A 24,837-nucleotide genomic window follows, 5' to 3' on the forward strand; every position below is an offset into this window, starting at 1 on the left:
AGCATTGTTGTTCTGTGCCAATGACACCCACTGCTGTGTCTGAGCCAATGAGGAGTGAGAGAGCTGAGAGAGCCTCTGCTCTCATACACATCGCTGGATCAAGGTTTTGCTCAGGTAAGTATTTAGGGAGTCTAGGGGAGCTGCTTGCAGAAGTTTTTTTTTTTTTACCCTAATGCAGAGAATGCATTAGGCTAAAAATCCTTCAGCCTTTAGAACCACTTTAAGTATAGCACCATCATCAACACTTTACTGTGAAGTTGAACAATAAGTAGGCATACATTTTTAACAATACAGAACAACTGAAGACCAGAATTAGAAGGGTACTTCTTGTTGAAGGTTAACAGGATTCTTGGGGAACTCTATGTTAGCTTGACCAGAGCTCCACCTACGAGGGAGAGTTCCACTTTAAGCCCCCTTCCCCCGCTCCTGGTAAAGAAATGGCACTTTTGGGGAGTGGGGGGATGACGTTGAAAATGATTTTAACAGGTACTCACTCCCACTTCCGCTACAATCGCCTAGCAGATCGGAAGCAAAAGTTTTCTTTTCCCCCCTTCCTCCATGCGGTCTTCTGGGACACGTGAAAGGTCGCAGAAGAATACTGGACCATTCACAATGTGCAGCATAGCTCTCGCATGCACAGTGGGCACCCGGCTGTGAAAGCTGTCAGAGTCGGGCACCCACAGTTAACATGCTGGTGCTGGGGACTGACGATAGGAGATGAAAACGGCTGGGATGAGCACACTGCTGGATCGTGGGACAGGTGAGCGGCTGTTTATTAAAAGTCAGCAGCTACAATTTTTGTAGCTGCTGGCTTTAAATTTTTACACAGGAGACTGGAGCTCTCCATTAGGTGACAGAACAGCAGTGGTTATCTCTATTTAAGTCTAACCCTGTCTGACTGAAACTTCTGACCGGGCCCTTCCTTAAGGGGTAAGTTCACTTGGATGTGAAAAAATGGTAGAATAATTATTTTTGGTAGTTTACATTTAGAAGTTTAATATACTTAGATCCGTGTAAGCCATTGCTTGATAAGTTGCTTTCACTTACTGCATACAGCTTCTGCTTATGACCATGCTACCAAAGTATTGTGCATTCTCCACCCTCTTTGTGACTGTTTGCTCTAAATATGTCTTGTTGTTCAATTATATTTGCATGTATCCTGACAGACTCTACACACAGTTATGCAGTGTACCGATTTGTAATCTCCATTAATCCTGTGGACATCACTGAACTCAATGCCACACTTGGAAACTATATCCTACATGAGCCACTAAGAGCTTCACAGATCTTCCAGTCGGTATGGCTTAAAAGTTTATTAGATATCATTTAACCATGTAATATTGTTTATACTCTACTATGCGCTGAAACTTTCTCATCTATATACAGTATATATATATATATTAGTATATATAGTGTGTGTGTGTGTATGTATTTTTATATATATATATATATATATATATATATATATATATATATATATATATATATGTATTTACATAACACAAAAGTAGAAAAAGATGGGCCTTTAAGGGCCAAATGGGAGGAGAAGGATCAGCAACAACACCAGATAAACTAAAATATAATTTTATTGTACATATTAAAACAGTACATAGGGATGTTTACCCATGTCTAACATAATTAAAAAAGACAAACATGTAAAATCGCATTGTAGAAATACTTCCCAACAAGGGAGTGCTGATAACTGTTATCAGGAGATGACGTTAGGGTCTCAGATGGAGCACGGTCTAAGGGTCCCCAGCAAGCCTATATAGGTACATCTCATAAAATTAGATGTCATCAAAAAGTTAATTTATTTCAGTAATTCAATTCAAAAAGTGGAACTCATATATTTTATATAGATGCGTTACACACGGAGTGATATATTTCAAGCATTCTTTCTTTTAATTTTGATGATTGTGACTTAAAGCTAGTGAAAACCCAAAATTCAGCATCTCAGAAAATTTAAATATAACATAAGACCAATAAAAAAAAGGATTTTCAATACAGAAATGTTGGCTTACTGAAAAGTATGTCCATGTACAGTATAGACAAATATGTATACAGCGCTATATAAAATCAAATAAAGTGACAATGTGCATCATATAAATCAATAAACTCGCTTAAAGTGCAATATATATTCCTCTTAAGTGCAATATATAATGTCAATAAAGTGCATTCAAAGTAAAGTGCATAAGAGTCCACTAAAATATAAATATAACCGTGGATTAAAATTCAATAAAGTGCTTGATAGATGTTTCATATGAAAGTGCATGTGACACCACCACCGTTTAGCCACCAGATGGCCTCTCACCTCACTGAAGCATTAAACCAGCATTGAATCCTCAATAAGACCAGTATAGGGAATGCCACTTCCTGAATCGGTCTCACTGAAGCATTAAACCAGCATTGAATCCTCTAAAAAGACCAGTGTAGGGAATGCCACTTCCTGAATCGATCTCTCACCATCCCATGGACATGATATGTGAATAAAGATAATGAGGCATCTAAGTGTACACTGCTATTATCCTTTAATTGATTCACATTCAAAGTAGAATTGCACTCACATGAATTGGCACAATGGGCTTGTGCGGACCGTACACACCAAAACAGTAGCTGTCGGGAGCCGTGCTGGTGGGTCGCTGCTCGTCCGTCCAGGTCTCCTCCCCCTATACGCGTGGCGTCTTACGCTTTTGCGACACAACTTCCTCAGTAGGGGTGGCTATGTACAGTATAGTATGCACTTAATACTTGGTCGGGGCTCCTTTTGCATGAATTGCTGTATCAATGCGGCGTGGCATGGGAGACGATCAGCTTGTAGCACTGCTGAGGTGTTATGGAAGGCCAGGTTGCTTTGATAGCGGCATTCAGCACATCTGCCTTGTTGGGTCTGTTGTCTATTATCTTTCCTTTGACAATACCCCACAGATTCTCTATGGGGTTTGGGTCAGGTGAGTTTGCTGGCAAATCAAGCAGTGATACCATTCATTAAAACAGGTATTGGTACTTTTGGCAGTGTGGGCAGGTGCCAAGTCCTAATAGAAAATGAAATCAGCATCTCCACAAAGCTGGTCAGCAGAGGAAAGCATGAGGTGCTCTAGAATTTCCTGGTAGAGTGCTGCGCTGACTTTGGACTTGATAAAACACAGTGGACCAACACCAGCAGATGACGTGGCTCCCCAAATCCTCACTAACTGTGGAAACTTCACACTTCACCTCATGCAATTTGGATTCTGTTCCTCTCCACTCTTCCTCCAGACTCTGGGACCTTGATTTCCAAATGAAATGCAAAATTTTCCGCAGTCCATGATGATTTGGGGAGCCATGTGATCTGCTGATGTTAGTCCACTGGGTTTTATCAAGTCCAAATCCTGCACAGCCCTCTACCAGGAAATTCTAGAGCACTTCATGCTTTCCTATGCTGATTGGCCAGCAAACTCGCCTGACCCAAACCCCATAGAGAATCTGTGGGGTATTGTCAAGAGGAAGATGAGAGACACCAGACCCACCAATGCAGACGAGCTGAAGGCCGCTATCAAAGCAACCTAGGCTTTCATAAAATGTCAGCAGTGCCACAGTGATCTTATGTAATATTATAATTTTCTGAGATACTGAATTGTGCTTGAAACATACCACTCTGTGTGTAACGCATCTATATAAAATATGAGTTTCACTTTTTGAATTGAATTACTTGAAATAAATAGACTTTTTGATGTTCTAATTTTTTGAGATGCACCTGTTTAAGTACATCACTAATCTAGTCTCAAAATACCAACCAAATTGTCCTCTTTGTTCCTCCCAAGACCTTCTGCTCTCTAGCTCCCTTGTCACCTCCTCCCATACTTGTCTCCAATACTTCTCCCGAGCCTCTCCTATCCTTTGAACTCCCTACCCAAATCTGTCCAACTATCTCCAACTCTATCCACTTTTAGGTGATCCCTGAAAACTTTTCTCTTCAGAGAAACCTATCCTGCCCTCACCTAACAACTTTACTTTTATTTTCTCCATCAGCTCTTCCTCCACAGTTATTACCTTTTGTATTACTTGACCCTCCCTCCTAGACTGTAAGCTCTAATGAGCAGGGCCCTCTAATTCCTCCTGTATTGAATTGTATTGTAACTGTACTGTTGGCTCTAACGTTGTAAAGCAATATGCCAACTGTTGGAGCTATATAAATCCTGTATAATAATAATAATAATATACATGTATATATTTATGTATTTATTTTAGGTATGTGATGCTGCAATAAGAATCCTTTCCTTGATTGAACAGTACCAGACTGAAGCACAGGTAGATATTCTGCTCTGAAAATCCAAAGGGTTGGTGATAACACAGAAAATATTCAGCATAGACTCATTGGAAATGACTGAATCAGTGTAGCTGCTGTATAACAAATGTCACTACAGCAAATCCATATTGTGGAAGCTGATGAGAACAAAACATTTGATCAATGTGTGAGACATATAGATGCCTACAGAATGTGACTGCTAGATGTACAGTATATTAGGCACAGCAACCAGCAAAGATTTAGTGAACACTGATACATGCTTTCATTCATTTTCGTTCATTCTAGTTTTTAAAGGGACTCTAATTAAAAGTGCATACTGTATAAATGCACCTAAAGAAAAAAGTGAACACTTTAGTTTCTTCAGAAATTGTTACTTATGATTGAGTGGATCTCTGGATCCCCCCTCTGTGCTCAGTGGTTTCTTCTACTGACACTACAGGACTCGGCAGTGATGTAGGGATTGGCGTGAAGGACCACTGAGCACAGTAGGGAAGGAGATTAGCACCCTCAGACAGGTCAGCTTCTGAAGAAGCTTTGATTGGGGATTTCTCTTCTGTCTCCTCATGCTGTTGATCTGTAGCTGTTCAATGTGGGTTTCTTTCTTACTTTGACACATATTTCATTTAAACTTTGTTCTTTCTATCTTTATGCAGCGCATGTAACAATGAACAAGGTAATCTTGTGTTCTCGCTCTGCAGATAAATGTAGTCCTGAAACTAACACACTTGCCTGAATTGCCTGGCTATCGCTTAAGCCTATGCAACTTCCCCTTGGACTACAAGTCTCAAAGACTTTATATGATGGAAGGAACAGTAACTGCAATATCTACAGTTACAAAGTACACTCAAGGAGCACAATTTCTCTGCTCAGAAACAAGGTGTCCTTTTTCTCAAGGTAAAAATACATATATTTTAGTCTACTTTATTCACAAAAATGTATCATTTTCACTTCTCAACCAGCCCATCTTCACAGTTGTCCAGTGCACACTTTTCTACTTGCTAAAATCTGTGTACTAATATCCCAGTAAACTGATTAATGTATATTGACTAATCTTTTCACACTTAGGACTATGCTACTAACATAATGATATTCAGGGAGATTTGTGTTAAAGAAAGATAAACTATATCTGAGCATCACAAACTTAAAATGCTGTTTAATTCATTTATGCATTTTTAACATTCAAAGCAAACTCACCCATCTAGCCATCCATCCATCCATGTCTCCATGCTTTATTTTGCTAAGAAATCATTTAGAAAAACACTTTTTTTCTAGCTGTGGCCATCTTGATTAAAGCGTTTGTATACTTAAAAAAAAAATAAAAACCCTGCAGGAGAAAGGCATATAGTGGGGATCGAAAGTTTTGGCACCCCGGGTAAAAATTTGTATTAATGTGCATAAAGAAGCCAAGGAAATATGGAAAAATCTCCAAAAGGCATCAAATTACAGATTAGACATTCTTATAATATGTCAACAAAAGTTAGATTTTATTTCCATCATTGACACTTTCAAAATGACAGAAAACAAAAAAATGGTGTATGCAAAAGTTTGGGCACCCTGCAGAATTTATAGCATGCACTGCCCCCTTTGCAAGGCTGAGACCTGCCAGTGTCATGGATTGTTCTCAATCATCGTCTGGGAAGACCAGGTGATATCAATCTCAAAGATTTTAAATGCCCAGACTCATCTGACCTTGCCGCAACAATCAGCACCATGGGATCTTCTAAGCAGTTGTCTAGAAAACTGAAACTGAAAATAGTTGACGCTCACAAAGCTGGAGAAGGCTATAAGAAGGTAGCAAAGAGTTTTCAGATGTCAATATCCTCTGTTCGGAATGTAATTAAGAAATGGCAGTCATCAGGAACAGTGGAAATTAAAGCAAGATCTGGAAGATCAAGAAAAATATCAGACAGAACAGCTCGCAGGATTGTGAGAAACAATTCAAAACCCACGTTTCACTGCACGATCCCTCCAGAAAGATCTGGCAGACACTGGAGTTGTGGTACACTATTCCACTATAAAGAGATACTTGTACAAATATGGTCTTCATGGAAGAGTCATCAGAAGAAAACCTCTTTTACGTCCTCACCACAAAAATCAGCGTTTGAACTTTGCAAAGGAACATATAGACAAACCTGATGCATTTTGGAAACAAGTTCTGTGGACCGATGAGGTTAAAATTGACATAACATTTCAGCAAATTTTGGATGGTAACTTGATGCCTTCTGTGAAAAAGCTGAAGGTAAAGAGAGGATGGCTTCTACAAATGGATAATGATCCTAAACACACCTCCAAATCCACGGGGGATTACATCAAGAGGCGTAAACTGAAGGTTTTGCCATGGCCTTCACAATCTCCTGACCTCAACATAATTGAAAATCTACGGATAGACCTTAAAAGAGCAGTGTGTGACAGACAGCCCAGAAATCTCAAAGAACTGGAAGACTTTTGTAAGGAAGAATGGGCAAAGATACCTCAAACAAGAATTGAAAGACTCTTGGCTGGCTACAAAAAGCGTTTACAAGATGTGTTACTTGCCAAAGGGGGCAGTACAAGATATTAACTCTGCAGGGTGCCCAAACTTTTGCAGACACCATTTTTTTTGTTTTCTGTTATTTTGAATATCAGTATACTGTGCTATAATATGTCTTTGTGATCTGTGCTGTAATATCATTATACAAATGTCCTGTGCTATATTATGCCCCTGTGCACTATGCTATAATATCATTATGTAAATGCACTGTACTATAATAAAGTTCTCTGTGTGCTGTTATTAATATTATGTATCTGTGATGTGCCCTGTACTGTAATACCAATATAGTGCACTGTGCTATAATATGCACCTGTGTATTTTACTTTAATAATATTAAGTGTAGTGTGTTGCAATATTCCTCTCTTTCTCCGTGCTTTAATCCCATAATTTCAATGCACTGCACTAAAAGAATTAATTCTCTGTACACCGTGCTGTAATTATGGCAGACCACGGTGTTCAAGGCTACTAAAAGGGGGGGGGGGGTACAGGTAGTAGTCCTGTATCCGGAATGGTCCTGAGTGGGTAAGCAGGGGGGCACAGGCCCAGCAGAGACAGAGGTGTCCCTAGTGCGGCTTAATTGATTTAATTTAATTAATTTTCGTAGAGTGCAAGAGAACAGCAAAGCATCAGTCAAAATCTTTCTTCTGCTTACCTCCTCTTCCAACGCAATAGGGTGAAAAGGGCCCTGTCGGGTAAACTGTAAGGGACCCTATGATTTCTAATTTCAGCCCTGCACCTCAATACTGGATATTACCCTCCACTTTTGAAAGGATAGGAATGGTCAGGTGAAGATATGCAGGTAGCATTTGGGTAAACACAGGTTTGCTTAAAAATTTTAAAAATGTTAAAATTTATGCACTTTACTAATTATATTATTATGATTATATCAATCAGATTTTCAGTATATCAGAGTCCACATACCTGGGGCTACAGAATTAGCCACAGTAGGACAAGATTTTATGTGCGAATTATGTTCGTCACCACTAAAAGAAGACATGAAGTACAGAGTTCTTGGTGGTATGTGCTATTCTTTAGAAGTTATAAGTATTTCACCTTAGCCTAAATATTTGTCTGACAAAAAAATCAAGTTAACTTTTATATTGTGTCCTCAGATAAACAGGTGGTTGAGTTAACAGATGCAAAGTCATTGCGTGTTCTCCAGGGACATTATTCAACCTATCAGAAAAGCCACTTCAAGTCATATGCTGTATACGTCAGAGGTAACATCTTTCCTATTTATTGGCCCTTTATGTTCCCACTAAAAATAGTAATCAGCATTAGGTTCCTTTCACACCAGATGTATTGCCAAATTTATTTCAGCACATGCAAAAGCAAGGAGCTGTAAAAAAAAATAAGATATGTGATTTGGAGCAATTCACACTGATGTTAGTGCAAGGTGATGCCTCTAAGCACAACACAACGCACATAAGCGCTCAGGTAAAACAGGAGGTCCACACAACTTTGGCTCCTCTGTCAAGCTGTAGACCATAGGTGTCCAACCTTTTGGCTTCTCTGGGCCACATTGAGTGTAGAGAAATTTTCTCGGGCCGCATATAAAATATATACTATAGTTAAGGTATATAAGTAATAAAACGCTGCTGCGCCCTCCCCAGCCCCCCAGCACTAATTTAACACAACTAGTGGATGATCCCCTCCGAGGCTGCCTCTGTGGCCATGCCCCCGACTTGACTTCCTTCCACCCCAGCAAAAAAAAAAATTTTCAGGGGGCAGTGGGCCGCATTGCCTGCGGTTCTGGGCCGCATGCGGCCCCCAGGCCGCAGGTTGGACATACCTGCTGTAGACCCTTTGCATGTTTCAGGAAGTAAGGACAAAGGTGCATTTTAAAGTATAACCCACAGCAACACAGCATGCCAGCACATGTGCGTTTACTTGCGCCAAGTGTGAATGGATCCCCCTAAACATAAATTACATCAGGTAACATGCATTTTAATCTTCTTTTTCCTTTCTGTTTTTTTTTTAAAAGATAACTTCACCTTTAAAAAAATATATATAATAAATGCACATTTTTTTGCAGGTAAAAAATTTAGCATTTATTATTTTTTGTTGCAGGAGCCTGGAAAGCATTGCACCAGCGATCAGCAGATCACTAATACCATGCAGGTCTCCTGTACAATGTTAGTGTATCGGCTTACCCGCATATCCCTTACGCGTAAGCCAATACTCGCTGACAGGAAGATTCAATGAACTACCACGGCGCTCCACAATGAATGACAATTGGCAACTCACGAGATGTTAAAATAGTAAGAGCATTTTCATGTAAAAACATCTGTCCCAAAGCTTCTCCAGACTGTCCCGAGGCTCTGGCAGCCTGGCGCGCAAGCTGTGTTCCCTGTTGTTGCCTGGATGGAAGCAGGATGTGGCCGGACACCGCCGTAACCAGCGTGGAACGCAAGATCGCACTGGGCCAGACGTGATGTCACACAGAAGGCATGTTGGGCGCGATGACGTGAAGTGGGCTGTTTTACTTTTTATCTTAAATGTTTTACTTTTATTTTTATTATTTATTTTTTACTTTTATTTTCTTTTATTATTTTAATTTATTATTTTCATTTTTATATATCATTTTTCAGATTTTTTGTTTTTTGCTTTTCTATTTTCAAAATGTTTCTATTTTCTATTTATTCTTATTTTAATTTTCCACATACTTTATTTCTTAATATTATTCTGAAATTCATTAGATAACACTTTCATAATTAGACCAGATAACTGATTTCTTTTTTTTAACGTATTCTATCCCAATACATGTATACATCCATTTAATAGTTTGAACACATGATAGCCTTGTCTCACGAGTTTTATCATGTCATTTTTTAAATTGCCTTCTCCTTTCACTTAATTTAATTAATTGACATTCACTTTGGCTAATCGTACCTGTCCCTTTGCTGTTGTTTGTCTATATAAGATTGACAGGTCTGTTGACCAATCAGGTCTGAAGAAGAAGCTTGTTGCTTTGAAACGCGTTACCACCCACTTCAAGTCATTACGCCCAACACTCCCTCCAATTGACGTCACGTCTAGGCCAATGCTATCTTGCTTTCCACGCTGGTTATGGCGGTGTCCGGCCACATCCTGCTTCCATCCAGGCAACAACAGGGAACACAGTGTGCATGCCAGGCTGCCAAGGCCTCGGGACGTTCCGGAGGAACTTTGGGACAGACATTTTTACATGAAACTGCTCTTACTATTTCATAATCTCCTGAATTGCCAATTGTCATTTTAATTAAACCATTGCTTTTATATGCTGCACTTAGTCTGGCTCCCCTTTTGTTCCTGCTGTTCATGGAGAACTACAAGCCGACAGTCGCTAAGGATGTTGGGGCTTCCACTTCATTCAGACACAAGGAGCTGTGCGTCTGAATGATGCGACCGTGTGGGCGGAGCACCTCACGGCCTCACTGGTTTCAAATAGTGGCAGCTAGTGCAGGGAACTTCACTCTGTACTTCTGCTACAGGGAGGGGGGGTCAGCGGGTGGCGGCTGCAGCACTGTGAACATTTACATGTTCTCAAAGGTAAACTTATTCTTTAAAGAAAGGAGTACACCTCATACACTTTACAGAAAAACAGTGTACAAATCAAATTAGCATGATAATTGTGCAGGTTAGAAAGCATCTGCTGGCTTACACAGCTCAATGCAATCTGAGCTTCCACAAACATTATAAAATACAAATAATGAAACAAAGGTACTGTAAATTCCCAGTGTGTAGGTGTCTCACGGTTTTTATTTGAGAAACAAGACAACCCATAGATGGGAAGATACCCCAGCATAGCAGAAGGAATAGATGCTAGTATAGAAGAGAAGAGGAGGAAGAATAAAACCCAGCCAGCTGGGCTCAATTTGTCAAAGGAGAGGGGAGAACAAAGAATGATATGAAGGAAAAGGTAGGGAATAAAAGATGGAATGACAATAGGAAGGGATCCATTAATCAGCATCACCTATAGGATGAAAATTACCATACAAGATACCATCCTATATGACTTCCTGTCATAACTCTGACACATGAGGGATAAAAACGTAAGAGGACTATCGTCCAAACAAACAGTAATCAAGGACTTGCAGCCATTGATTGTATCTGAAAGAGTACTTAAAGTGATTGTGAAGTCTTGTTTAAAAAAATAAATAAAAATAGCAAACATATTATACTTACCTCCTCTGTGCAGTTGGTTTTTCACAGGGCAGCCTGGATCCTCCTCTTCTCGGGTCTCTTGTTGCTACTCCCAGCCACTCCCTCCTATCGAGTGCTCCCACAACTAGCAGCTTGCTATGGGGGCACCCGAGCCGAGCTGCAACTCCGTGTGTCCATTTAGACACGGAGCTGGCTTTTGGTCCCAGCCTCTCTCTCTCCTGATCGGCTAACTGACTTTGACAGCCGCGGGAGCCAATTGCGCCGTGGCTGTGTCCCAGCCAATCAGGAGGGAGAGTCCCAGATGGCCCAGGGACTTAGGGACATTGCTGGAGAGAGATGGGGTTCAGATGAGTATTAGGGGGTGCTGGGGGAGGCTGCTACACACCAAAGGTTTTTTATCTTAATGCATACAATGCATTAAGTTAAAAAAAACTTCTGCCTTTGCAACTGTTATAAAGCTATTCCAATAAAACCATTTATGGTTTATCTTAGAGGTCCTGTCCCCAAGGGCCGCCGTAACGTCCTCCATTTTCTGGCTATTATTTACTATGCAAACCCCTGCCCCACAGTCGGAGGAGAGATACTTTTCCAAACACTGGAGATGCAGGTCTTAGTCACATTTAATAGCTGCAGAAGAAAAGATTTCTTGTACTGTCTCAGTGGCTTAGGGGTTAGCTGAAGAAAGATGTATAATCTCTAAGTCTAGGCGCCAGAAAGTTTGTAAGGCCAAGCAATCCCAAAAGACATGTAAGAATGTGCCAACCTGAGTTCCACATCGCCGGCAAATCGTGGGATGGTGAGGGAAGAGTTTGGCCAGTTTAGCTAGTCTTCTATACCAGTGGTTCTCAACTCCGGTCCTCGGGACCCACCAACAGGCCAGGTTTGCAAGATAACTAAATTACATCACAGGTGATCTAATTTGCTGCTCAGTGATTGCAGTATTCTAGTCTGCATCCCCCAAGGTAATACTTAAAATCTGGCCTGTTAGTGGGTCCCGAGGACCGGAATTGAGAACCACTGTTCTATACCACCTGGTTGATCTTCTTTTTCTGATTGCAAGTGGATTAATACCTGCACTGAAAATTCTAAATCACATCATCTGATTACCATGTTTATTTTCTTTTTCTTGTAGATGAGTTAATTAACAGGATGAAAATAGGAGGAAGGTATAGAGTGGTAGGAATTCCAGTATGTGGGCCTAATGGTTCTCAACTATCTTTTTGCATAGAAGCAAATAATATTCATCAGTACATAGCAGACAGTAAGTGCAATACCTTCTAGGAATATTTTTTCATGTATCAAAATACACTAGTTCATATATATTACACAAGCCAAATAAATCCTTTAGGTAGTGTTTGACTTCTTTAATTTCATGGTGAATACTCCAGGAGGATTGGAGGTTTAAGTTATCATCTGTTGCAGGATTTATATTTTTGCCCTTGTGCACTGTGAATTATTTTGTCTATATATGTTCATATATACAGTATATCTTATAGGCCAAGCTAAAATGATTGTATCAGTGAAAAATAAGATAAATTTAGGTGCATGTCACAAAATTAGAATATCATCAAAAAGTTAAGTTATTTCAGTAATTCAATTCAAAAAGTGAAACTCGTAGTTTATATAGATTCATTAAACACAGAGTGATATATTTCAAGCATTTCTTACTTTTAAATTTGATGATTATGGCCTAAAGCTAGTGAAAACCAAAAAATTCAGTATCTCAGAAAATTAGAATATTACATAAGATCAATAAAAAAAGAATTTTTAATATAGAAATGTTGGCTTACTGAAAAGTATGTCCATGTACAGTAAAGTATGCACTCAATACTTGGTTGGGGCTAATTTTGCATGAATTACTGTATCAATGCGGCGTGGCATGAAGGTGATCAGCCTGTGGCACTGCTGAGTTGTTATTGATAGCCAGGTTGCTTTGATAGCGGCCTTCAGCACATCTGCCTTGTTGGGTCTGGTGTCTATCATCTTTCCCTTGACAATACCCCACAGATTCTCTATGGGGTTTAGGTCAGGCGAGTTTGCTGGCAAATCAAGCAGTAATACCATGATCATTAAACCGGGTATTGGTACTTTTGGCAATGTGGGCAGGTGCCAAGTCATCCTGGAAAATGGAATCAGCATCTCCATAAAAATTGGTCAGCAGAGGAAAGCATAAAGTGCTCTAGAATTCCCTGGTAGAGGGCTGCACTGACTTTGGACTTGATAAAACACAGTGGACCAACACCAGCGATTAACATGGCTCCCTAAACCGTCACTGATTGTGGAAAATTCACACTGGACATCATGCAACTTTGATTCTGTGCCTCTGCACTCTTCCTCCAGACTCTGGGACCTTGATTTCCAAATGAAGTGCAATATTTACTTTCACCTGAATAGAAGACTTTGGACCACTGAGCAGCAGTCCAGTCCTTTTTATCCTTAGCCCAGTTAAGACACTTCTGACATTGTCTCTGGCTCAGGAGTGGCTTGACACAAGGATTGTTACAGTTGTAGCCCTTGAAGCACTGACAGCAGTCGTAGTCTACTCCTTGTAAATCTCCCCCAAATTCTTGAATGACCTTTGCTTCACAATCCTCTCAAGGCTGAGGTTATCCCTGTTGCTCGTGCACCTTTTTCTACCACACTTTTTCTTTTCACTCAACTTTTCATTAATATGTTTGGATACAGCACTCTGTGAACAGCCAGTTTCTTTAGCAATGACCTTTTGTGACATTGAGAGACCATTTAAAGGCTCAGGAAACCTTTACCGGTGTTTTGAGATAAATAGCTGATTAGAGTGTGACACCATGAGTCTACAATATTTAACTTTTTTTACAATATTCTAATTTTCTGAGATACTGAATTTTGGGTTTTCACTAGCTGTAGGCCATAACCATCTAAATTAAAAGAAAGAAATGCTTGAAATATATCACCCTGTGTGTAATGAATCTATATAATATAAGTTTCCACTTTTGGAATTGAAATACTGAAAACAATCAACTTTTTGATGATATTCTCACTTTTTGAGATGCACCTGTAAGGAATGCTTCTTATAACTGTCAGTATACCTATGATATACTTTGTGATTTTAGACTTCCTGTTTTTTTTTTTTTTTTCTAATTCTTTATCAAAGGCAACAACACAGTACTATAGGTATACAGAAAAGAAAAACATATCAGAATGACTAGATTTGGAGAGTCTAAGATCACATTATGCAACAGTACATTGACCTCAACTAGAATGGTGTTACCATTACAGGCAGGGCTTTACACCTTCAGCACTGACCCTGTGCTTACTGCTATTTGCTGTCACTGGGGGGGTAGTCAAAGGTTAGGGCTGTGGGCTTGCAGAGGTGAGGGAAGGGGGTAAGTGTGCAGAGGCGAACTAGGTACATAGAAGAGTCATGGAAAGGGGAAAGTGTGCAAAAGTCATTGGGTGCAGAGGTGGGCTGTGGACATTGGTTAGCTATGGCCAGGGGTGAAGAGGTGAGAGGTGAAAGGGGAAAGTGTGCAGAGGTGAGCTGCATATAGGGTGAAGGAGGGGGGGGCTGCAGAGGTGAGTTACAGACAGAGATGCAGTGCTGAGCTGCAGACATTGTGGACAGGAGTGCAGAAGTGATCTTTTGATGGGGATGCAAAGGTTAGCTGTGGATGGTGTAATAAAATGTGGTCTCCAATCATCCTAGAGAGGTAGGTTCCAATTATTTCTTTGTATTTATCAGAGAATTTGAATTTGGTATAATCAGTGGCAAAGCCAGACATTCTTTCACCAGGGGCAAAAACTCAGTTTGAAGATACATTCTCCATCTATACACTCCCAGCCCCCTGCCCAGAGGGGGAAGCGTAATAAATACATAGATAAGCCTTAGGATGGTAATAATAATAGAAGTTTTGGTAATAGTGATTTCAAGCCTCACTTCTGTACTGCCTTAGGAGGGGCGTCGCCAGGAAAGAAGTGAGCCAAGAAGCAGTCTTCATTAGGTTCTGCTCCTGTGTGTTCCTCTTCCTTCCCGGCAGTGCCCCTCCTAATCCGCTGTAAGGGTAAGGCTTGAAATCTCTGCTGCTTTCTTCTGGCATGGCAACTAGGGTTGCCACCGTTTCTTCAAGCCAGTCCCAAACACTTTAGCTGCACACGCCAATTTTTATTTTTTTGTAGTATATACTATAGAATTGTAAAAGACCAGGGACACCTTTGGTTGCCCCAAGGAGAGCAGCAATGTGGCATGCATAGCACGCCACATTGAACAATGGGTGTGGCCAAATTGCGTTAAAAGTTGAAGGGGTTTAAAGGGGCATGTTATATAAAACAAAAGCATTCTTGTACCTATAAAATATACTAAGATTACTAAACCAAATGTCACTTTAAAATTCTGTGGGGACAGTATCAGTAGGGCAGTGTGTGAACAGTGTTAGTTGGGTAGTGGATTGTGTGTGGACATTGTTAATACGGCACCGGACAGTGTCAGTAGATTAGAGACTGGTGTCAGTAGGGGAGAGGTTAAAGTCAGTAAAGGAGAGGTTGGTGTCAGTAGGGCAGTGGATGGTGACAGTAGAGCAGTGGAAGGGGTCAATAGGGGAGACGATGGTGTCAGTGGGGAAGTAGACGGCGTCAATAGATCAGTTGAAGATGTCATTAGGGCAGAGGTTTGTGTCAGTAGGGCAGTGGACCGTGTCAGCAGAACAGTGGACAGTGTCAGAAAGGGAGAGTTTGGTGTCAGTAGGGCAGTGGATTTAGTCAGAAGGGCAGTGGATGGTGTCAGTAGTTTTTATAATATTTTTTATTATTTTTTACAATTATTATTTCTTTACGTCCTCCGACAGTCGCCGCCCCTCATATAGTCTTCACCAATGGGTATTGGCTTCCATTCCGCAGGAGTAGCTAGGCATAAGACTTGTTAGAAACAAAAGCTTTTAGCTTAGACACACCCATGGGGGCTGTCCCACTGGTCAATACCCCCCCTGCAGTAAGCCATCCCAACTCAGTTTGTCTCTGTCTAGCGTTAGGAGTAGATAGGCTTCCCTGTGCTGGGGCTACAGTCTCAGCCTTCTAATCTTTTCTTATGATTTTTATTTGCAAGAATGTCAGTTTTTCTTTGCTTTACTAACTGTTTATTTTGTCAGCTTTAGTTTAGTCAGATCTTCGGATGAAGATGGATTTTGCGGAGCTGGGAATCGGACTGGCCGCCCTGGTACTACAGGGCAGAGGGTCAGATGGATCCCCAGCCCGCCATCGAGCGTTCGGCTATGGTTCGCCCTGGCGTTATGAACGACCCATCCCTGTTCGCAGCAGGGATGCAGCCTGTGAGGTGGCTACCTCACATGGACGCTTATGCGGTTAAGTTCTGCTGTGTCCTGCGTTTTGGCTGACGGCATTCCCTGTCATCTGAGGACAGAGGCTTTCCGTTAATAGAGGCACCCCATGCCATCCGGTACAGGTAAGTACTTTTCTGTGTGGGGCCTCAGTCTGGGGTGGCAGTTCTGTGTTGCTGTGTGTCCCCTCATGTCTGTGCGTTTGTGGGGCTCCCTGATGCGATCCCTGCGGGGGTCTTTTTTATTGCACTGCTGGTGCTGTGTGGGTTTTGGGGGCCCCTCTCCTGTGTCACTTTCATTGTTTAGGAGGTGCAGACTGTGTGTGAGGCGACCGCTGCGGCTGAAAACCATGCGGTCCGCCATTTTGGATGTGGGCAGCATGTCTGGCTTCATTATGGGCTTTGCTAATAGCTTGCTGTGTGGTGTTTTGGCGCCACCCGGCGCCATCTTGTGTGTGGCAGAACGATAGTTCCGAGCACATGTCGGCGGCCATCTTGCCGAAGCCTCCCATTACTTTCTATGGGCAGCCATTTTCCCTTAGCCTTGCAGAATATAGTTCAGCTTCTGGTGACCTCACTCCCTTTTCCTCTGGAGCAGCGATCGGTGTGGTAACACTCTGTGGGGCTCTGCAGACTGTCTCTTCCATATCTCTCTGTTTTATCCTTCCTGGCTCAGTTTTGTCCTTTTTAGGGGGTCTGTGTACACTGTGGATATAGCGGTGGGCTGCGCTATCCGCAGCGCTTTTAAAGGGCCAGTACTTTTTTGTCATATTTTTTGCAATGGAATCTCAGGATAGCAAATTCCCCCCAGCCTTGGTGGGGGACCCCAGTTCTGCTGAACCCCCCCGTCATGCCTAATTTGTCCCCTGTGGTGGCGACTTTAGTGTCACAAATGGAGGTGCTAATGGCTGAACGAGCTGCTAAGAAAAGGCCTAGATTATCTTTCTCCTCTGATTCAGATGGTGATGTGGCTGTTGTGCCCTTTTCAGGGTCTCGTTCCTCCCTGGACCCACTGGGGTCTGAGGGGGAGGCGGAGGTGGAGGCGTTTTTTTAACGCCCAGTTGCATCTCATTCCTTAATTCGCACCTTCATTCAAGGTGTGCGACATTTGGCCCCTCCCCGGAGGGAGCCTTTACCTCCATGGGACTTGAACTTGGTTCTGTCCACGTTACAGTGTTCTCCTTTTGAAAACATTCGGGAGATATCGTTGCCTCTGCGGTCTAAGAAGGTTGCCTTTCTAGTGGCGATCCCTTCGGCTTGCATGGTGTCGGAGTTAGCGGCATTGTCTTGCCGCTCTCCTTATCTGGTGCTTCACAAAGATAAGGTGGTCTTGCGACCTCATTCGTCGTCTCTCCCTAAGGTGGTCTCTGAGTTCCACCTTAATGAGGACATTGTTTTGCCTTCGCTCTGTGCGAAGCCAAAGTATCCTAAGGAGGTTGCATTGCATTCCTTGGATGTTGTCAGGGCGATCAGGGTTTACCTGTCGTCCACTGAATCTTTTCGGAAATCGGATTCCCTCTTTGTCCTTCCTGAGGGACCTCGGAAGGGCATGGCTGCGTCTGCGGCGACCATTGCCAAATGGATCAGACAGACGATTGTCCAGGCCTGTGCCTTGAAGAAACGGGTTCTGCCCTTCCCTGTTAGGGCGCACTCTACCAGATCAATGAGTACGTCCTGGGCCTACCGGCATCAGGCCTCGGTGGCCCAGGTGTGCAAGGCTGCGACTTGGTCATCGGTGCACACATTTTTCCAAATTCTATAAGGTTGATGTTCTGGCATCAGCTGATGCCTCCTTTGGCCGCAAAGTTCTCAGTGCGGCAGTGCCATAGGAGACCCTGGTTTTTTTGTGGGTCCCTGGCTGTTGGGGTTGTTTATCCCCTGGGTTATTTGCTTTCCTGGGCTGTTGCTCCTGTTGAGCCTTTTCTGTTGCCCAGAAGGTTCTCTTACTCTGCGTGTAAGGTTCCTTTCTCTGATGTGGGTACTGCGTTGCCTTTTCTACGGTTGCGCCTCCCACCCCTCATGTCTACACTGCTTTGGGACATCCCATTGGTGAAGACTATATGAGGGGCGGCGACTGTCGGAGGACGTAAGAGAAAACTGAGTTTTTGTAAAATCTTACCGTAAAATTCCTTTCTTTGAGTCCTCCGACAGTCGCCGCCCCCTCCCCTCTTTTGGGGTTTTTTCTTGTACACTTACTGCTATGCTACCAAACTGAGTTGGGATGGCTTACTGCAGAGGGGGTATTGACCAGTGGGACAGCCCCCATGGGTGTGTCCATGCTAAAAGCTTTTGTTTCTAACAAGTCTTATGCCTAGCTACTCCTGCGGAGCGGAAGTAAATACCCATTGGTGAAGACTATATGAGGGGCGGCGACTGTCGGAGGACTCAGAGAAAGGAATTTTACGGTAAGATTTTACAGAAATTCTGTTTTTTTCCATTATTTTTTTAATATATTTTACAATATTTTTTGGAGCCTGTTGGGGGGATTTGGTGAAATATCTGGGGTCTAAACAGACCCCTTATGTCTCACTTTTAAGACAGAGAAAGGAATTCATTCCTTTCTCTGCAGCCTCAGCTGCACTGGACAGTGAATGAATGGGAAGTGCTCTGTGCTGAGCGGCTTACCGGTCATTCACAAACTGAACATTAGTAAACGACACAGATTGTTATACTTTCATTATTAGAAAACACAGGAGTGATCATTTCAGATCACTCACACTGTTCATTCAGAAGAGGAAGGGGCCGGTAAATGATATTTACCGACCCTTTCTCCCTGCTCTTCCTCCTGACACATACTGCAGTAGTCGGTGGGAGAGGTGACAGGGGGAGCCAGCAGCACTGCAGGGGGGGAGGGAAAGGACAGGGGGGGACCAAGGCAGCAGAAAAAGAGGAGGGTGGAGGGGCTGCAATTCCTAGCACTGATCGCCATTCAGCTGGTTTTCAGCGGCAGCAGGAAGAGAATACAGCCGATAGGTTCTAGCAAATCCTGCTCCTGTTTCCCCTCCTGTGCAGATCTGATTTTCAAGGCAGCAAGGGAGCAGGCTGAATCCTCATGGTTTGGATCCTGGCTCCCCTGCGATCAGCGGCAGTGCTGGCTCACAGAGAAGCCAGTGGTGTGAATGCAACTTAGCGGCTCAGCTAGGTCAGTCCAGCCTGAACCAACCTCCCAAATCCCAGCTAGTGTCAGCACTGCAGACAGTTTGGCACCCCCCCCCCTCAAGATGGCACCCGGGCATGTGTGCCCCCCCCCCCTAGTATATAATGTATAATAGAACCATGTCTTGTGAAAACAGTCCTCCTGCTTCATAAGAAACATCATAAGGTCTTCCACTTTCACAATGTCAAAACTGTCTTAACCCATTGACCAATCATAGGGGGCAAGGGGATTTCCAGTAAGATGGGATACAGGTTCTGGAAAAACCTTTTTAAGATGAATTACCAAAGAATGGTGGTATTTCCATCTTGTGAGTGAACTGAAATGTAGTAGACATGCCACTGGATTGTCTGCAAGGGATAGTGTAATAAGTTTTTAAAATTAAAGTGATTGTAAGGCTTAATGCACTCTGGACGTTATCAACATGTCAGTAGAAAGCTGTAGCTGTAGAAGGCATTTTTCAGCTTTTTTGCAGTAGCGTTTTCAACATTTTTTAGCTTTTTTCAGTTGTAGTATTTTTTAGCTTTTTTCTAGCAAAACTATACTCCCACAAAAGCTTATGCCTCAAAAATGTTGATAAACGCAGAATAGCCGCATTTTTAGGCGTTTTGTTAGCTTTTATCAGAGTTAGAGCATTTTTACAGATGAAAAACACCTCCTAAAACTCACTAGTGGGGGGGTTTTCCAGCCAGAAAACGCCCCTCCCAAAAACTGTTGATACCAGCCTATGTGTGCATGGACACATAGGATAACATGCTGGGGAGTTTACTGGCTGCAGAAAAAAAACGTCTGATGCCAAAAACAGCAGCTGCAAAAACATCCAGTGTGTATGAGGCCTTAATCCATACCTTGTAAAATAACACAGTCAGTTTAAAATAGAAATGAAAGGCAAAACATTTGTGTAATGAAAAAAAATAAAATAAACTATTATAAATACCTTTTTACCCCTTTTATAAGTGATCACATTCCCTCTGCTCTCAGGTGCATAAGAGCTGGGGAGGAGTAATGCCAGTACACTGAGCTTCCCAGTGAATAGCTGAGCGGGGGGGTGTCACACAGGACAAATCTGATCATTGGAGGAGAGCAGGCTGAGTTCCCAGAACAGCTAAAAAACTGATTACAGTGTGTTCTCCTGCTTAGTGTGGTAAGTTTTTAATAGGAAAGCAGGGGGACTCTCAGGAACACCATTTCACACAAAGGAAGCAATACAAGGAGAACAGGATACTTTTTCATACAAGTACATGGTACAGCAGGCACATATCAGGAAAAGGAAGATCGGATGTGTGGGCCCCTGCATCTCCAGCAATTAGGATCAATGTTTGGGAACATTCAATGTAGTCTCACAGGGACCCATGTACCATCTAGTTAGAAACTTATACCCAGACTCCTGGAGCCTGGAAGAGATGGAAGATACAGTGGGTACGGAAAGTATTCAGACCCCCTTAAATTTTTCACTCTTTGTTATATTGCAGCCATTTGCTAAAATCATTTAAGTTCATTCTTCTTCCTCGTGAATGTACACATAGCACCCCATACTGACAGAAAAACACAGAATGGTTGACATTGTTGCAGATTGATTAAAAAAGAAAAACTGAAATATCACATGGTCCTAAGTATTCAGACCCTTTGCTCAGTATTTAGTATTTAGTTTTCTTTGTCCCGCAACCTTTCTACGTCATGAGACCTGAGTTCTGGCCATAAAATAATGGTTTGATTGGGTGCTTAGGTATACAAATATCATCATTTTAGCTATCCAGACAGATTCACACTTGTGGCATCTACTTTACACAGGAATGTCATTTGCGGGTGATCTTATCCTTTATGAACAAAGAATGTATTGTACAAGGAAGTTCCTGGATGTAACAACTGTCCACACCTTATAGTGATATCTTTATATCCTAATTTATCCACTAGGTTCTCTGACCATAAGTGAGCCACTTCGAGAACTTTATGAAAAGACCTTTGGTTCCCCATGGATTTTCACGGGAGTACTTGCAAATATTTTTGCTTCACAAGTTGTCCCAGTAGGGACTTACAATACACTTAAACTCTGCATACTACTCAGCCTTGTGCAAACGTGTAACGAAGATGAAGACATTGGAAATACCATAGACCTTTTGGCAGTGACACGTGAGACACTGATTGTGGAGAGGTATCTTAATTAAACTGTATCTAAACCCAAAAACAAAAATGTAATCTATTGCTCGTTACCAATTAGTAAAGTTGTGGTGACTGCATTAGTTTCCTTCTTTTTTTTTTTTTTTTTCAAGTTCACTTGGTGATTCTGCCAGTAACACACCTCCTGTCCTAGGATGACAACATTCACAATCCTTCTGTATAACAAAGGAAACAGAATAGGACTAAGGGACTGTATCCTTCTCCTTATTATCTCCATAACACAGAAGGGTGTGGTTCTGTAGTTTTCAGAGATAGCTGAGAACAATGTATCTGATATTAATCACAGGGATATGGCATGACCAAGTTCTCAGCTAATAAAGTTTCTGAAAAAAATCAACAGGTATGCTTTTGCACATATCGAACAGAAATAACAAAACATTTTCAATCCTATATTTAACAGATCGAAAGGGAGTAAATAGGAGAAGTTTCATTAGTAGGGTTTTCCTTCCCACTTAAAATGTACATTGCAAATACTTATCAAAGACACATTTTTAGTGTGAGAGAATGTTTATTCAATGCATGTTAAAACCCAGCTCCATCTTTTGGCATATTTTATATTGAAAGTAATTGTATAGTGTTTTTTTTTTCTTTATTTAATATGTTCATATTATTAATATATATGTATAAATAAGTTACATTCTTAATTAATCCCAGAGATATTAGACATTCACATTCCTTCTTTTCCTTTTTATTTTATTTTTTTCAAAGGAATTAGTTCACAAAAACTTTCTGTACAACCTCTGAATATACTCACTGTTATTTATTTGCATTTTACAATTCAACTTACAAAAATGGGGGGAAAAGTGTAACATTTAAAAAGGGCAGATAACATCTGTTTTTCAGACTGATGAGTTACAGTGTGGGTCTTCTTCCACGTGGAGTCCGACATACACCTTTTAGTGACATCTTGGCTACTGTAAGAAAAGATGAACATGGGACAGGGACTGCTATCATCCATGCTGGCAGCGCTTTAATGGCAAAAGGAGGAGTCTGCTTTATTGGAGATATAAATTCACATAAAAAAGACAAGCTTGACCATTTAAAGTCAGGTAACTATAAAGTGATAAAATGTAACTCCGTCCCAGCAATCCTCCATGATGAGCTGCTAATAGTACTTTTTGTCATAGTTTTGGAGAGTAGAAACATGGCTGTGTTCATACCTGGGAAGAAATATGGAATAGATGTGGATCACCAGATATTTATACCGCTACAGTGTAATTTCTGGGCATATGCAGATTTCTCTTCTAAGAAGTGCAGTCCAAGAGAAAACACATTTATTGGACAGATGGTAAGTATTGTGAAGAATGGTCTGCAAACAGCACATAATAAATTAAATTGCTAGCAAGGTATGAAAAAAGAGGACTGCAAGTGTACAGCAAAAACATTTCTAACAAAAATAACTTATAATTAACAAAGTAGAACTAAGGGCAAATGTTTCCATTTTGGAAGGAAGGGTTAACTAGTGGTGCACTGAAATTAAAATTACAGTACTGAAAGTGAAAACCAAAATTGACAGTTTTTAATATATATATATATTTTTTTAAATAATTGTATTATATTTGACTTTTAATTAATATCTTGAATTTAAATAAATATTCATTTATTGTCAGCCATTATCTGCACCTTTTGAAGCGGTGTTAAAAATCCCGCTTGCTGCATTTATGTTGCATATTTGGTTAGCACCTCCCCATTGAAATGCACTGGAAACGCAGCAAGAACGCATTTTTTTTAATCATACTATGAAAAACACACCATAAGCGCGGCAAAATCCCAGCAAAGTTGCGGGCGTTTTCGGCATCCATTATCGGCAACTTTTTTTGCTTTCGGCACAACGCTAAAAACCCTTTTTTCTGACAATAGTTTTCGGCGGACAAAATTTTGGTGCATCATTACTTATAACCCCTCAGTTTTTTTTTTTTTTTTGTCATTGGTGTCCTATTGTGGGGATTTCTCTTTACTTCCTCTCCTAGAGTGAAGGAATTCCTGGTTGTCCCCAAGGTCACCGGAACTAGTGTCCCCTTTGGAAGATTTCCCCTCTATTACTGTTCTGGGGACTACCCAAAAATTAAAGTTTTCCTTTTCCTTTCACCGATAATGGTGGTAAACATAACAAATAGAGTTCTCCCCTGATGTGGGCACAGACAGCAATAAAAACCTGGCAGGTGTCCTAATCCCTTTCCGTCCACTCTATTCAAAAATTATTGGCTCAGAGAGAGGGTTAGGGGTACAGGATACTGTAAAACAACAAAAATATATCAGCTCTTCCTAATAGCACCAAACGTGATGGTGGTTCTTATGTCTCAGCGGCAGCCTACCAGTAATAATTAAATCCTTTTAAGAGCAACTAATTGGTGTTTCTAAAGTCTTCAGTAGCATTCTTCCAAAAATTATAGATCCTTTAAGTACCATTATTGATGGACCTAGTTACAGCAGTAGCAGCTTCCCGATAGGAATTGGTTCTCAGGCCCCAGACAAGCAATCATCCAACCTAAGTTTTCATGGACATTCTTCACACACAGCAGACTCCTCTGAATATGATCCATCAGGCTGCCATTTTCATTTTCCAAGCCAGCTCAGATTCCTTGAGTATGGACTCTGGATTGCGCTTCCAGGCAAAAGGCCTTGGAGACCAGTGTTGAATCTCTTCTACACAGGCATCCTCCATAGGCAACAGATTTGGTAGGTAAAGGCACTCTTCTCACATGGACTCCCTTCCCAGTCACTCCAAATATCTATCTACTTCCCCAGCCTACATCACTGTAATAAACTCCTCAGGGATTGTCAAAGGCAGAATAAATATTCATAACCCAATAGGTTGTAACTTTTCACAATGTCTAGTTGGAGAACACTCCCCAATAGCAGACAGAAGAGTACAAATCCAGGGTTTAGGAGAAAACCAGACACAAATAAGAAACTAAACAAAGCTCTGGCTTGCTATAGGATAATGTAAAACACCGAAATTTGTTAAGTATTTTCCAACCTACAGCAAGGTCCCTACGCTATTAATCATATGATCAGCCCCACAGTTGTAGTAAGAAACATTGCACCCCAGCATACCTTTGGATGTGCAATATCTAACCCAATAACAGTACACATATTACAGTGGGTACGGAAAGTATTCAGACCCCCTTAAATTTTTCACTCTTTGTTATATTGCAGCCATTTCCTAAAATCATTTAGGTTCATTCTTCTTCCTCATGAATGTACACATAGCACCCCATACTGACAGAAAAACACAG

The 24,837-nt window shown here is 41.4% G+C and overlaps 1 protein-coding gene across 1 annotated transcript in view; it reads left to right on the forward strand.

The window, feature by feature from the left end:
• The window catches only part of MCMDC2 (minichromosome maintenance domain containing 2), a gene marked incomplete at both ends in the record, with an annotated part of 71,375 nt that overhangs the window by 31,026 nt on the left and 15,512 nt on the right, over positions 1-24,837 (forward strand). Inside the window, 9 exons of the mRNA XM_082259409.1 lie at positions 1,167-1,297; positions 4,228-4,287; positions 4,984-5,179; positions 7,710-7,832; positions 7,928-8,035; positions 12,094-12,222; positions 21,335-21,572; positions 22,442-22,647; positions 22,726-22,886. Of these exons, the coding sequence (XP_082115535.1) occupies positions 1,167-1,297; positions 4,228-4,287; positions 4,984-5,179; positions 7,710-7,832; positions 7,928-8,035; positions 12,094-12,222; positions 21,335-21,572; positions 22,442-22,647; positions 22,726-22,886 (1,352 nt within the window). The remainder of the gene's footprint in view (positions 1-1,166; positions 1,298-4,227; positions 4,288-4,983; positions 5,180-7,709; positions 7,833-7,927; positions 8,036-12,093; positions 12,223-21,334; positions 21,573-22,441; positions 22,648-22,725; positions 22,887-24,837) is intronic.

The sequence above is a fragment of the Pelophylax lessonae genome (assembly GCF_965119305.1).
Source record: "Pelophylax lessonae genome assembly, chromosome: 5".
Taxonomy (NCBI): domain Eukaryota; kingdom Metazoa; phylum Chordata; class Amphibia; order Anura; family Ranidae; genus Pelophylax; species Pelophylax lessonae.